General features: G+C 47.9%; 1 protein-coding gene across 3 annotated transcripts in view; it reads left to right on the plus strand.

Annotated features, from left to right (window-relative positions):
* The window catches only part of PLXNA4 (plexin A4), a 469,295-nt gene that overhangs the window by 340,378 nt on the left and 112,946 nt on the right, over positions 1-15,971 (plus strand). For all 3 annotated transcript variants that reach the window (XM_061467955.1, XM_061467957.1, XM_061467956.1), the window contains exons 6-8: positions 7,948-8,071; positions 11,661-11,814; positions 14,434-14,533. In XM_061467955.1, coding sequence (XP_061323939.1) covers positions 7,948-8,071; positions 11,661-11,814; positions 14,434-14,533 — 378 coding nt within the window. The remainder of the gene's footprint in view (positions 1-7,947; positions 8,072-11,660; positions 11,815-14,433; positions 14,534-15,971) is intronic.

The raw sequence follows: 15,971 nt of genomic DNA on the forward strand, positions 1-15,971 counted from the left end.
CTCATCCTGAAAGAGGGACCACACGAATGAGACCGATTCAGACCATCACAGCAGGGTAACTTGAATCTCCAGAGCCTCCACTGCATCTCTGTGTCCTGCTGTCCCTTTCCAGGACTTCTGTCCCCAGCCCTGGCTGAAGATGCCATTAGGAAAGTTTGGACTTGGCTTCCACTGAGCTCCCTCTGCTGACCACCGTGCAAAAGACATCGACCATACCTGGCTTTTCTTTGAATAGACATCCCCTCTAGCCTCTGAGCAAGGATTTTGTGCACAGCAGGGACAGGGAATTTTAGGTTATGCAGGAAAGTTGGGCTAGAGAGACTGGTAGGGCATAACCCTCTACCAGAAGCTGCCTGGCTTTGTGCATAGAGCAAAACCCAAATGATGCTGTGATGCCAGAAGTCACCTCCCAAGGCTCTGTAGCTTTCTCCAGCTTTGCTCAGGACACGAACAGTGGTGTGGTACAAGGCTGATGACTTTGAAGAGAAGCCACCCTTTATGTTAGTTCATTTTGGAGGAGGTGACCCTCCCTTCTGGGAGCAAGGGGAGCTGCTACACACCCCACTGAATTTCAGGTTCCTAAATATTTGTTCTGATCTGAGGATAGAGGACCCTATTCAGTGTGACCCTTGCCAACTGTCTGCAGGGACAGCCTGCCTTGCCATGGGATCTGGGTGCGCTGGGAAACCTCAGATTTCCTCTTGGAGATAAAGAGATGTAAGAAATGGAAAAATCGTTGTCTCCTGCCCTGTCTTGCTCCAGCAAGGCTGGGACCATCTCAGGGTCTTCCATCTGACACCTAAATAAGATCCCCCTGAAAAATTCTCTTCATCTTCTCTACTCTCCTCCTGAATTTTCTCCTTGGATGCTTGTCTCCAGCATGCCTGGGCAAGGAGACCGATGGAAGGGGTAGAAAGCTCAGACTGTGAAGCATGGGAAGAGGTGGCAGTGCTTGTGGCTTGGACCGTGTGAGTGTTCACAGCAGTCCTGCGCATCCCTGTCCTCACAGTGTGGGGTGTGCAAGCTGGCTGCTGGTCCCTTTGTCCCCATCTTCCTCCGTTGTCCTCATGTCCCTATCCCTGCTCCACCCAGACCCATGTTCTCATTCCCAGTATCCTATTTTCTCATGGTTGGGCATGGGGAGATTAGGAGGCACATGACAACCGTGGTGATGAGAGTCAAGGGGGCAGACAGGGAACCTGAGAAGAAGAGAAGCAAAGCTGGATTTAAGGGGAAGAGCTAAAGAAAAGTATGTGAACTGTATCAAAGCTGAAAACACAGAGCTTGGAAGAGAGGAGGATGAGGACAACATCTCCATCTTGCACAAGCTGAAGACCCCAGTGTGACTGGCGCTACCACATCATGTCGAGGAATGGACAGGTTGGGGAGGCAAATAGGGATGCCAACATGAAATAAAGCCTGTGTCCCTCAAAATGTCCTGCCCTGGTGACTGGTCCTTGCTGGTGTGAATGGGGTGTGCTGGTTCCCACGTGCCACCTCTAATTTACTAACACTGGGAGGAAGGTGTAAGGAAAGGGTGTTTGGGGTTATTCTGTCAAAGGGTGAGTGAATTTGTCCCCTGAGGGAAATGTCACCCTTTGGAATGAGAAAGGAAAGCTGAAATGTCAAAAACTTTTGCAAACACAGCAATGCCCACAAATTACCTATTTGGAGGTGGTGGAAAGACGTCATTTCAGTTTGCTGAGCTGACCCAAACCACTGAGCTGCTTCTCACACTTCTCCTCTCAACCTTTGCCATCAAATTCTCTGTGTTTGAGGGCTTCATGTCCTTCTTCTTCCCTATGCACCCACCTCACTGCTGAGACTGAGTCTCACAATGCAGAAGCAGTCGGAAGAAAACTGCTGTACATCCAATGCTGAGGCTTCTCCAAAAAGAATTAATTTGTTTGGATTTGATTTCTGGGAATTCATTACTATTTTTTTTTATTTAATGGTAAGCTTATTTTTTCTTTTTCCCTGAATTAAAAGGAAAATACAATTGTATAATGTGCTAATTGCCATTTGTTAAAACACACAAACCCTGTGTTCTGAGCAGCAGTTTCTGATCAGATCCAGTCACCACTCTTTTGTCTTGGAAATTGGTTTTAATTAACAAAATTGCAGATAAGACCTTTTCCATTGCCAGAAAACTGACAGCGTTTTATTTTTTGGGTCTCAGATTAGAGAAGTTGGGTGTTTTAGTCTGTTTCTGGGAAAATTAAAGGAAAAAGAGAAAGCAGGGAATCAAAACCTTCTTTTTGGATAGGAACAAGACAGGCTCAGTGAGGTCTCTATGCTGTTGTTATTTCCACCTTCCCACCGTAAAAGAATATAAAATGACCTAAAGAAACTTCCTCTTTGGCTTTCTCCTCCCAGGACTCTGTCTCTATTTTGTCTGCTCAGGGTGTTTAGTTTCCAGCAGGGACCACTGGATCTGATTAATGATGTGAACTTCCCATCTCTCCCCAAAGCCTTGTGGCCCCAGGCCACTGCATGGGTCTGGGTAGCAGCTGAGCACCTCGGTCACTGCAAGCCCAAATGATAAGAGAAACTCACTGCATGGTCTTATCAGGCTTCTGCATGTCTTAGCAGATCATTACCACTAGAAAGTCCAGGCACAAGGGCCACTGGTGCCTTTTAGTGCACTTAATTTGTTATCACAAGTGATGCTAAGCGCTGGCTTACTGGTAGGTATAACTAAGGGAAAAGCTCATAGCTTGTGGGACTGTGAAGTAGTTGGTCCCTAAGGAATGGCCAGAGAGATGCTAGAGATCTTGGTCTCTAGTGCAGCCTACACAGCACGTTTCTGCATCCTGGTTCAACAAATGAGAGCTGCAGGGATGCTCTGGCTCAAGTCCCAAGAGCATCTGCAGCTCTGCCAACCTCTGAGCACTCTGCTTGGGAGGGGAGAGCTCACCAGCACCTTCCCCTTGTTTCATTCTTCTAAGGAATCAGGAGTCACCCAAAGCAAACTTGAGCATCTCAGGCAGTGGTGGGATGGAGAGATGGACAAGAAGTGGGAAGGGCAGAGGAATATCCCCCTTGGAGGCATCTGTCCCACCCCGTCCCATGAGGGATTGTCATGAGAGGCAAAGGCAGGTGAAGACATGCACACAGCAGACATGCTTTCTTTTAGGCTGACAACCCTGCAGTAGCAGCATGGCCTTTTTACACCCTGTGCATAGGGAAAACGAAGAGCTTGAAGGTCTTATACCTGGTCTATGCAGGTTCATGGAGCTCTTGGGTCGGTGCTCAGCTTCTCCAAAGATTTCTAGGCTTCCGATTAACTCTCCTAACCTTGGACATGTAGAACAAAGCCTGGAGGTGGTGGCGTGAGTCTGGGCTTGGTTTAACCAAGCCATAGAAAGGCAGAAGAGCCTTTATCCTCTCACTGCAGGGGTGGGATAGAACCTCACCCCCTGCATCCTGTGTCTGTGGCCCCAGCTGGTTGCTTTAGATAGCAGACCCGGGATTTAGCCATGATCTCTTGGGCCTCAAAGCATCTTCATCTCATCTTCAGGACGAGATGTGCTCTCTGACACACACGCATCTCTGCCTCACTTCCTGTCTCTGCATGCTAACATTTCAGCCTCACAGAGGTATCATAAAGTTTAATTAGCTGCAGGCAAAGCCCTTTGAGATCTCCTGATGAGATATGCTATAGAAGCACAAAGTATTAATTTAACATTATTAACATCATTGCTTAGTGGATAGTGAACAGAGGGTTAGTGTTAGAGGTATTTATTCTTCATGGGAGATGAAGAGGAAATAACATCCCTCATGGTTCAGCGGTAGGACCAGCTTCTTAGTGTTTGCACTAATGGCTTGGACAGAAGCAGGACACTTGTAATTGTTAAAGATGCAGCTGATAATGAAATAGCAGGTGTTATTAAGACATGCAGAGAAGTGCCATGTCTACACCATAATCTTATGCAAATAGCTCAGGAGTGCAATATGCTCTTTTGGGTGTCTTAAGCGTAATGGGATGCCACTGAGTGGGAGTTCCACATGCTAATTATAGCGTGAATAGGATTGAATTAAGTGGTGTGGCAGTGGAAAGTGAGCTTGGTATATTGATAGAACCAGCATAGAATCATAGAGTCATAGAAGGGTTTGAAAGGACTTTAAGATTATCCAGTTCCAAACCCCTGCCATGGGTAGGGACACCTCGCACTAAACCAGGTTGCACAAGGCTCTGTTCAGCCTGGCCTTGAACACTGCCAGGGATGGAGCATTCACCACTTCTCTGGGCAACGTGTTCCAGTGCCTCAGCACCCTCACAGTAACGAACTTCCTCCTTATCTCCAACCTGAACTTCCCGTGTTTCAGTTTGAACCCATCACCCTTTGTCCTATCGCTACAGTCCCTGATGAAGAGTCCCTCTCCAGCATCCTTGTAGCCCCCTTCAGACACTGGAAGCTGCTCTGAGGTCTCCACACAGCTTTCTTATCCTCATGGCCTCCTCTGGACTTGCTCCAACAGCTCCATGTCCTTCTTATGTTGAGGACACCAGAGCTGCACACAGTGCTGCAAGTGGGGTCTCATGAGAGCAGAACATGTTTGAGCTACTGATATTTTATTAAAGGAGAAGAGTTATTTGCAGTACAAGGTCTTTTTTCTGCATTAGCTGTAGTACATGAGCCAGATGAGAGTGCAGTGGAGTCACAGCAAGCTCCAGGACCCCGAGTACACGCTGACTCTCAACAGAGGCACCAGAAATGATTAGTTGGGACTGGGGTATTTCATTATCCCTTTCACAGTCCAGCTGCAGCGTGCAGGCAGCTGCCTTCCAGGTGACCACTTCTCTAAGGCAGGAGCATGTGTCTGGAAGTACTTAGTTATTAGAAGTCACATTTGCCTTTATGTACAATTTACTGAACTTATTGTTTCGGAGCTGCTATGTCCCCTCTGGGCAGCTGCCTTCATGGTGCTTTGCCATGTTCCTGCCTCTCAGCCAACTCCAGTCAGGGATCTGAGACTTTGCTGCTGGAGGGCAACACTTTGCACATACTGAAACGATTTTCTCTGTGGTTTCACCCCCTTCCTGGGGGAGGGTGGAATATTTCAGCAATGCAGAAGACAAGTGGAAAGAGGTTATTGTTCTGCTCCCCTGAGTTGCTGAGCAGACACCTGGGGGACCATAGTGTGTAAACCCATAGAATGCTCCACATGCAATGGTCAAGGAAGAGGAGATGGGGGAAGCCGTGGGCAAAATGCTCTGAAGAAGAGCCACCATCACTTGTTTCTGCACAGCCAAACCCACTGGGAAGCAGCTCCATCCCTTTAGTCTTGATTTATGCAGCAGCTGTGATCAGTCACCTGGGATGAATTATGTTGCTGGCTCAAGAAAGGGGTCGGTGATGTTGACTCCAGAGCCTGAACCCTGCCTGTGACCCAGAGCTCAGCTTGGTTTGGTTCAGCCTGGCAGAACTACCCCATCGCCAGACTCCAGCACCAACCACAGTTGTGATTTCAGGTCCCCCCCCTTTGTTTTAAGTTGATAAATTGCACTGAAAAAGTCAGACTATCAAAGTGAAAAGTTAGGAAGTGGCAGAATGGTGGTCACCCAAGGAAAAAGAGAATAATAATGTGTGATGCTGTAATTAAAGCCTGGCTTGCAGCGTGTCAGTGCAGGGAGAAGATTTAGGAGTGCAGAAACTCCTTTCTGTCTGCCAGTACCTAACTCTTGAGAGCCTGACACTGCAACTTTAACATTATATTGAAACCACACTTAGTTTGGTTTGCTTTTGTATCATTTCATTATTTGGATGGCAACAAACCTTACAACAGAGACCAAGACACATCATTCTAATACACAGTGAGGTTTTGGCCTGAAAAGTAATGTGTCTTAAATGTGTATAACTAGTAAACAGCAAGATAAGATGCTGATAATTATACTCTTGCTCAGTGGTGGGGCTGGGAATACAAGACACATTCCTAAGTGCTTAACCTATCCCCATGTGTTGCCCTTCTGTGCTGGATGTGTTTGGAACCTAACTTGTTATTATACTTGTACAGAGCATGGGTATGTGCACATTTAATCTTAGCAAATCCAGATATTTCAGTCATTCTGCAGATAGACGGAATAAATGGGAGATCTTGAGGAATTTGGGTGCTTGTGTTGTGACACTGAGCCCCAAAGGGTTTCCTTCCCAGCTATTCTGAGGAGAGGAGTTCTCACACCCTTCAGAGCTGTGACAGGATTGCTGTGGCCATTCGTTCTATAGAAGTGCTTCCAGGAATCTCAGCTCACCATTTTGCTGTGGCTTTCATTCCGCTACATGGGACTCAGTTTTGGGAGCAGTTCATCAGCGATCCATGCAACCCTCTGGAGACTGCACATTCAAAATTCCTGACCCAGCATGCGGCAGAGCTAAAGGAGACTTAATGGGATGAAGGTTCCCAGGGAACGGAGAGAGCTGCAGTGCTGCTCTTGCTCTCTCAAATCTGCAAAGCAAAATGAGAGCTTGCGCAGAATGGCAGAGCTCTCCCTTTATGAGTCCTGCCACTTGAAATACAGAACTTTCCTCTAGCAGAAAGATGGAGCAATTTGAGTTTGAGGTTGGGGTGTTCATTTTATCCAGTGTTAGCCACTAGAGAAAATCCAAGCTTCGAAGTGATAGGTCAGCCCCCAGGTTTTGTAACACATAGGCTCACATTGGGTTGATTCTGCATATGTTGAAAATCATAGAATCATAATGGGTTTGGGTTGGAAAGGACCTTAAAGCTCATCCAGTTCCAACCCCTTGCCATGAGCAGGGACAACTTCCACGCAGATCCCTATCTGCAAAGTCCCATGCATGTAAGGATAATCTCTGGTCTAGAGAGCAAGGACATTGAGGGGTGATCTTGGAGTTAACCCTCCAGCAGCCCCCATATGCTCTCACAGCTAAGACTCAGAAGCCTGGGAGTGGCTGAATAATTTAGCATCCGCACTTAGTCTTTATAGCTGGTTTTAATGGGGGGTATTAGTATTGCTAATAACAAAATCCATTGAAGACACCCTGTGCAAGTCCATAACATTAGCTTAATGGCAAAAAGGCAATTGGCATGCAGTTGGAGCTGTCCTTTTGTATTAACCCTGTGGATTTCTGAGACACCTTCCTTGAAGCGATGGCCTTGGCAGTACCTGTGGAGTAAAATACAGATGTGTTTTATGCTAAGCAAATGCAAATGTGGATTGAAACAGGGTGCACAGCTACTAGTTCACACCGAATAGAAAAGACAAGAGACAGCCACAATGCTGAAAGTACTGACAACATTAGTACATGGTGTAAGCTTCACGGGCTTGTGTACCCAGCTGCTGTGCGCTCACCACTTTTACTGTCGCTAACTGGGAACACCAGAATATTTAAGATCCTGCCCTGGGCACTTTCAAACCAGATGCCAAAACCCCCTTAATCTGCCATGGCCTGTACTTAGAAGTGCTGAGCAAAGGATTGGAGGGATGCCCCTTCCCAGCAGAGAGGTACCAGCAGCCCAGAAGTACAACAGATTGCCACTAATCAGCAGGGCCAAAGAGCATGGGCTGTGCACATCTACTTTAAAAGGACATCTGCCTAAGATGTCCCGCTGCCCCTGGACAGGACAGGGCTGTGGGTTTGCTTAAGGGCAGGTTAGACTGTACCTGCTATATGTGTGGAAAGACAGAGCATCTCTATAGCTGTGCATTCTACTTAAGGGATGGAGCTTTCACCCATCATCTTTCCTCCTTTCATGATGTTCTTTCAGCTCTCCATCCTGCTGAGCGATCACACAGCTGATAGAACTGAGTTAGAGCTCTCCAGGGCGTCAGTTTGGCTTTCCACCTAGTGCAAAGGGTACCGAGTTGGCTTTCCATACTCTTCCCATGGGAAGAGTATTTTTCATACTCTTCCATGCATGTCCCAGCGTTGCTCCCAGCCTGCTCTGTGTTAACGCTGTCCCTCTCTGTTCCCTCTTGCTCAGGTGCACAAGGAAGGAGCGGTGTGAGCGCTCCAGCGAGCCTCGGAGATTCGCCTCGGAGATGAAGCAGTGTGTCCGGCTCACCGTGCATCCCAACAACATCTCCGTCTCCCAGTACAACGTATTGGTGAGGAACGTTAATCCTTGCACATCCCCCAGGTTTAATCTGCCCAGGCACAGACCCAGGTATGTGCCACCTGGATTCAGCATGAGTGGGAAGGACTGGCAGCTTGATGCAAGAGGTTCTCCAGAGTTCATTAACTTCCTCATCAACTGTCACAAAGGATGATTTGACATGGGAGGACATTTTGGCCTTGGTTATCCCCTATCTAGAACTGTGGAAAGAGGCTTCCCCGTTAACTACGGATAGATGAGGGCAGGTCTGAAGGAACTCTGTGTCCCGCAGGTGTTGTGTGCACCTAGTGTAGTTGTTTCCTTCCCTGGGAGAGGGATTTGGTTGTGGCTGGGCATGGACTTTAGGCAAGGAACATTATTATGGTTAGAAATTACCTTCTAGAAGAAGGGCAAGTGGGGGATTCCATGAGTTATTTCAGTAAGCTCTAAATTCCCATCATCTTGGGTGGAAATGTCTCCTTCTTAAGGCACCAAGAATTCCATCCCGCTCCAGCTCCAGCGCTAAGAATGCAGAGCAGAGAGGTGGGGTGCTACACAGAGGAACCTGATGCTGCCAAGGTTCTTGCTATCTATCTCTTGTGGTCCCCCTCAGCACAAGGTTTAACCTCTATGGTCTCAAGCTACTTAAATTAGCATCCAGCGAAGCCATACAGTCAATGCTGGCAGATCATTACATGATCCTGATCTTCTGGGCTTTAGATGAGAAATCTCTGTTGAAGACATAACCATCTTGTGGTTTCTCTCCTCACTCATGACAGCAGCACCTTACATGGTGAGATCCCAGCACAGTCTGAGAAGGCAGAGATCCATTTCATTCAGGCTAACATGGCTCTGTCTTCTTGGCCATATTAATTTGGGCTAGAATTAAATTGATAACCCAGGCCCCAAAAGCTCTGTCTCTGTACAGGTTGGTCACTAACCCCATACGTTGACAGCTCTCCATGGAATTGCTCAAGGTACAGTTTCCAGACTTGTTCCAGGTGACAGGTTTTGGAATGGTAGGGTCTCTCCAGTGATAACGAAATGAGCCTTTCAATGCCTGCATGTCCAATCACTGCTTCTTTGTTTCAGCCTCCTAACTTTGCTGTGACTTTACTTTCCTCAGCTTCAAACAAAATTGATCTGAGACATCTTAAGTTCTTTGTTCTTCTGGGAGTTCAAGGTTCCTTTTTCTTATTCTCTCAGTAGTCGTTGAATTCTTTCATGTTGGAATAAATTCTCAGGGACTTGCTGGCTCAGGGTGATTGGAAATGGTAGCAGCATAAAAGACCTTTATCTCTAGGTTACTCCCAGGGCAAGTCAATCTGGAGCTGCTGGGATCAGAAGTTGCCATCATCTGACTGTTGCCCAATAATCTGCATGAATATTTCAATGGGAGTCTCAGCCCAGTCCCAGATTGGTGACCAATCTCATCCACGTCTACAGATAGTCTCTTGGCAAACCTCTTTATATGGGATTGTAGCGGTAGGATAAGGGGTGATGGGTTCAAACAGGGGAAGTTCAGGCTGGAGATAAGGAAGGAATCCTTCCCTGTGAGGGTGCTGAGGCGCTGGCACAGGGTGCCCAGAGAAGTGGTAAATGCTCCATCCCTGGCAGTTTTCAAGGCCAGGTTGGATGGGGCTTAGAGCAACCTGCTCTAGTGTGAGGTGTCCCTGCCCATGGCAGGGGGTTGGAACTGAATGATCTTAAGGGCCTTTCAAACCCAAACCGTTCTGTGATTCTATGAAACCAGGAGGGGAGCACCAACAAATGAATGACTGGTGTTGTCCTCACTGAATCTCACTTGGGTTCTAGTACAGGATCAATGAACTGAGTTCTTGCCCATAGATACAGAGAAGGTACCTGTGTAGCCAGCCAGCCTTTTAAATCTGGGGCACTATCAGGGACTTGGAGAATTGTAACTGATGCTGTTTCAGCCCAGAGGTGCTGCTCTGGGATCTCTGAGGTATGATTACTGGGGGGGGGGGGGATGCTCCATTCTTCCCTCATTGCAGCAGTTGCAGAGCAGGCTTGTGCAATGTAGGGTTTCTTGTCTGTTCAGAGTGTGCACTGGCTCATGATATTTGTGGCCAAGCACTACTGGTACATCCACTGGTGTCATCTTCTGCATGGCACAGCACCATTCTGCATCATGTGAAGCAGAATAGTCTTCCTTTCTCCGTTGCTAGCAGGGTATTAATGAGCAGGGAGAATGGATTTATCCTGAGTGTTAAATCCATCCAAATAACCAAAGCTTTTTCCTACTCCCCATCCAAGACAAAAATCCCACCTTTCCCATTGCCATTCCCATTGCCCAGAGATGAACATACTCTCACAAAGGCTTTATGTCAGCCAGGACCGAGGTCTGTCTGCTCAGCCTTTCCTCTGAAGGTACCTAGTGTAAAGTAGTTCCAAACTTTCTCTAAGTGAGGGAAACAGTGAGGGAGCAGTGAGCATTATGTGATGTTATTATCCTCTCCTGCTTTGTCACCTGGGCTGACATCCTCTGTTCTTTGTGCTGATGCAAACACTTCAGCATGTGTTTGTGTCCTCTCTCAGTGGCCTTCACCTCACCTGGAGCCTCAGCTATCTCGTGGAGGAGGCAAGTGTGGAGAGCACCTGCATTTGTGCCATGTCAAGTGGCTGCTCTAGTGTTTGGTCACAGCAACACTAAATCTGTACCAACTCCTAAGTCTTCAGCAGGTTCTAGAAGTACCCTGGGATGCCTCTCTGTGTTCAGACACGATGTTGGATTGGGCAGGACCCTCAGTGGTGGAGAGCCATGGTGCAGAACGTGGGAAGTTAGTAACGTGAGGGTCCTTCTCCCTGGTAGAAACCAGCCATGAGATTCCTTGTTCATGAGCAATGACATAGCAATGCCTGTGGGTGCTGTGAACTCCAAAACCATGGGCAATTCCTCCTTCACAGCTTTTATTATATATGGAGCCCCATTATAGCATGTCCCCAGAGCCAACCGCTTCTTTGGTGGGATGGGCAAGAGAGGTTTGCTGTGCCTCTAGAGACAGCGGGGTGTTTTTTGTGGTGGACTGAAGGCTGTAACTAGACTCTCCTTACACAGGAACTTGGTGACAGAGCGCTCCCCCATCTGCTGATGCTAGGAGAGCAGGCCGTAGAGAGTTAGACTGGAGCGCTACAGTTTCTCTGTAGTCTGCAGAGTGCCTCTTGTGAGTAGTAGTCACCTTCCTCAGAAACCGCGTGCCTTGGGGGCCACCAAAGCCCTGGTCTTCACGGCTGCCTCCAAAGACTCCCTGCCTAACCTTACACTTGCATGACAGACAGTGAGCACTCCCTCCCCTCCACTGACCCAGACAGCACTGGGGTGCAGTGCCGTTGTCCCTGCATAGCCACGTACCACTTGTGTTGGCATCAGCATCTCATCCCCTTCCCCTACCGCACACACATCCCTCTCCTGAATCGCTGCTTTCTGTTGAAGGAGGATGCTCTCTCTAGCAAGAGGCTCTTTGTCCAACCTCTCCAGTGTAATTCTCTCCTGCTGACCCAGTTCTGTAGTTTGGCTTAGTATTCTCTCTTTTCTTTTTTTTCTTCTATGTCTTCTTCCCTCCTTTCATCTTTGCTTGCAGCTGGTTTTGGAGACCTACAATGTGCCCGAGCTGTCAGCAGGAGTCAATTGCACCTTCGAGGACCTTTCGGAGATGGATGGCTTGGTGGTGGGCAGTCAGATCCAGTGCATCTCGCCAGCTGCCAAAGAGGTGCCCCAGATCATCACAGAGAACGGTGGGTACCTCACATCTCCCTTATCTGCACCACTTCTTCCCCCCACATCTCTCTATATCTCCATCTGCTTTCTCCCAGAGCAGAGTTTAGCTCATGGGACCCTAAGGTTTGCAAAGCACGGGTAGTAGGTGGGATGCTGTGCTGCCACAGCAGCACATTGATCTATCTGAATGGGTGTTTATGTGTGCACACGTGTGCAAACACTGAGCCGCGATACCAATACCTGCTTTAAGGTGCTGATATGTGTGGTGCTATGTGTTTTCAGACTGCCACCGAGTGGCAGTTGCATATATCTAACAAAGGCAGGAGATGGATGTGGGATATTCACTCACCTTTTGACTAGGCTGCTGTTAAACAACCCAGGGAAAGAGTCTGTGTGTGTGCTCTTAACACATCCCATCCCATGCAGCAGCCAGAAAGTCCTGCAGACCTCAGTGATCCTGTCTGTAATTTCATCCTGCTCCTCCCACATTTAGATCTGGAATCTCAGTTCTTTGTCTCTGTTCCCTTCAGCCATCCCAGGTTTGCTACTGGCTTCAAAGTGGTCCAGCATAGAAAAATACCTTGTTTCCAAGGCTGGTCTGTGTCCATCCCCTTCCAGCTTCCTGCTCCTTTTCTGTTTCCCTTTTGTAAGTAATTTTCTAGGTGCCTTCATGAGCACCTATGTCTCTTTGCAAGGACTTACGATATAAACCACGACCCTATTGATCACCTCAAGAGACGCAGAGAGGATGCTGCCGTTTTTGTCCCTGGGAATATTTACTGTAAAGTTTGTTTCTGAACATCCTCAAGGCCACATAAATGAAATGACACAAACTGTCCCCATCATCTCTGCTCTCCCCAAGCCTCACAGGGCTGTGTGTGCCCAAAACAAGCCCCTAGAGTGCTGTTACCATTTTCAGGTTCCACTGAGGTATCTGTTGTGTTTGCCTACTAAGAGAGATGCCAGAAACTATTTCCTTGCTATGGACATCTGTCCCAGGCCAGGCTATAATCAACCAGCAAACAAAAATAGCAGTAGAAGCTGGAGGCAGGACAACAGAGAGAGATTTATGTGAAATGTGGTTTTCAGAGCTGGGCAACTGCGGCTTGATCAACTTCAGCAGCTGGTGCTCTGCACCTCTATATACACTGAGTCCTCCATTCATGGTGCCAGGAGCTGGATTTGAACCAAAGAATGCACAGCAAGTCTGGTTCCTGGGGCCATCCAATCCTCACACCCCAGTTCCTGGGGGAATGATTGGACTTGATGATCTTAAAGGTCTTTCCCAACCTACTTGATTGTATGATCTTAAAAGATATGCAAGATGCTGGCAAAGTTGTTAAATCCAACATGGTTAACAGAGCTGTCAAAGCTGGTGGCAGCAGATGGGCAGCAGGGTCAAGCACTGGCAGCAAAATGTGGTTAGTGAAGTGTATTGTCTGTGTGTGTGTCTCTATAGGTGAGTGTGCACATGGATCCACACTGCCACGAACTGTCAGGTTTGCTTTGGCCTGAATGATGAATGGATATTTCAGGTGAGGAGGAAAAAGAAGAGAGGTGAAAGGATCAGTGAGGTTGAAATCTTGATTTAAACAGTGGCCCCTGCCCCACCAAATTACTGTAATTAATGCACCCACTCATTACTCACAGCTGGTGGGCTCTGAATTGTGCTTTTGGCATTGTGGGGAGAGGTAATACTGACTGGGAGCAGTGGGAAGGAGTATGAGGAAATGGTGTGCAGGAGTTGAAGTGCAGGCTTTGCTGCTGATGGGTCTGCTATGGAGATGAATGAGTCCTTCTGGAGATGCAGTGGCTTCTGCTGTCTCTCACACTGAGGTGGGTTCTTTGAGGCTAAAGGCTGTGGTGAGTGAGCATCGGAGTGAATGGGGTGAGTGAAGCTGAGGGAATTGTTCACAAGGGAATCTCCCACTTCATTAGCATTTCCCATGCTGCAGAAAGGAAGCCTCTACCTTGTCCTCAGTGTTATGGTATCTGTTCTCCTTGCTTATTCCTCCATACCTTTCTCAAGATATAACCTCTCTCTGGGGGCAGGATCTGGAGGTGGCCTCTTTCAGGTTGTCCTGAATATTGAGCCCCGTTCAGAGATGTGGAATAATGAGGATGAGGAGAAAGTAGTTCTTTCTTTATCCTTTTAGGGAAGCAGGTATGTAAGTGTATGTGCAGGCCACCAATGCCTGGAGCCAGCAGTCAAACCTTCCATAGGCCCCTTCCTCCTGGAGACATCAAATGAACCAGCAGCAAAGAGGAACCTAAAGGCCTGCTAATTCCAGACACCTGCATTCTTCTTTGAGCTTAGCTTTCCTGCTTGGTGACTTGAGCCACCATGTTTTTGGAATTAGTGAGGTATGGTCTAGACCTGTTGTCATCATCCAGCCCAGATTCTGCCCCAGGAATGGTAATTTCCAGTGGTGAAGACATGTTCCATCACCCTGTTACCATAAGAGGAGGTGGAGAACTGGGGTCTGGGAGGATTTTACTGCACTTCCTACATCTACTGAGGTTAGAGTAGGCAAAGTGCTGTGAGCCAGCTCCAGCTTCAGTCTGGTGGCATGGCCAATAGGGCTTTGTTAGGCAAACAAAGCCATCACACACTGATGTGTCTATTTTTTCCCCAGGAGACCATCACATTGTCCAGCTCCAGCTCAAGTCCAAGGAAACGGGTATGACCTTTGCCAGCACCAGCTTCGTCTTCTACAACTGCAGCGTCCACAACTCGTATGTGCATTTCTGTTGCTATCTGCTTTCCATTCCACCCCTGGATCTGCCCCAGAGCCCACTGCTGACCCATGTGTCCCTCACTTAGGTGTGGACCAGGAGTCAAGGCCAATTGTGTGATACTGAGCATGGTGGTGTCCCTCACAAGAAGAAGTGTGATACAGTGACCATTCGTTCTGCTGATGAGTCTCCTTTAAGGAGTGGTGAATCCTCTTGTGTCACTTGTGATGCTGAGAAGCATCACATTAATGGGAGTTCACCACAGAACTGATTCAAAAGCAAGCCATGACCTCAGCAAATAGCCCCTCATCTTCCTATTAAGCAGTTTTCTGTGGATGGCTGGATCCTGTCCCTACCTCTGGACCTCCAGCCCTCATCCATACTGTCAGTCCCACCAGTAGGACCCTGTTCCCTGTGGTTAACACAGGCTTGGACCCTCAGATCTGTCAGGACAGGAGTTTCTAGTTCCTGCAGGATGTGGCCTGAGCAGGGAACACCAAGCTGATTCCCTCAAGACCACCTTTCCCATCCTTTGAGCTCCTTTCCTGCATCCCCTCATTATGGGGTTGAGCTGGTACCCAGGGCTGCTCAGGAGCTGCCCCACCAGAGCACGTCTGCAGCTTTCCTGCTAAAGATGCTCTTGCAGCAGGTTGCTCCAGCCCTGGGCAAGGCTGAGCAGCTCTGTCCCCACCACTGAGTCATCAGAAGTGCCAAAAGCAGATAATTACTGCGGCTCAGCAATCCACAAGGAAAGGCAAATCCTATTTCCATGTTCCTGCTGCTTTGACAAACAGTGTCAGAAAGCAAGTGTTGTGGGGGGAGAGTAGGAGAGATGGTGGTGTTAAATATTTATGGCCTGTTTTGGTTCCTTACTTGACAAACTATAATACACTATCCATTTTTAATTTGATGGATCAGAGCAAGCACTTGTTACCAATTTGAAGCTGTACCAGAGCTGCAAGTGGATTGGAGTGGAGCAAGATTTCACAGAGACTGGAACTGTGGCTGTCTGTTGGGCTCAGCCAAGCTCTACTTGGCAATCTTTTCACTCCTGCCTATTAAGAAACCCAGAAGCACATAGAGGCCAGGGATACTCTCCCCCTACCAAGTTCCCTCCGGGTAGTTCAGAGCGTGCAGCTACATGAATATCTTCAACAGTGTGAGTGACCAGGAGCTGCGAGCATCATCTTGTGCAGAGAGGTTGTTATGGCTCAGTTTGGTTGCTGGTGAGCATATGTCATATTAAATGTAAAACCAAAAAGAGAAGTGTGATGTAGTATAAGTCAGTACTGTAATGCAGCCAGGAGAGGTGTTTGCAGCTCCTACTCTACAGGGTCTATGGGGCTTAGGAGAGAAAAACCTTTTAGGATGGAGGGAATAGCTACACCTTGAGTAGCTAACATCCTACATATGCCCTCTGCTCCCCAGGCTGCTACTA

This window comes from Pezoporus flaviventris, unplaced genomic scaffold (assembly GCF_033815535.1).
Source record: "Pezoporus flaviventris isolate CSIRO_AGI_PZ_B2104156 unplaced genomic scaffold, CSIRO_AGI_Pfla_v1 ptg000046l, whole genome shotgun sequence".
NCBI classification, from domain to species: domain Eukaryota; kingdom Metazoa; phylum Chordata; class Aves; order Psittaciformes; family Psittacidae; genus Pezoporus; species Pezoporus flaviventris.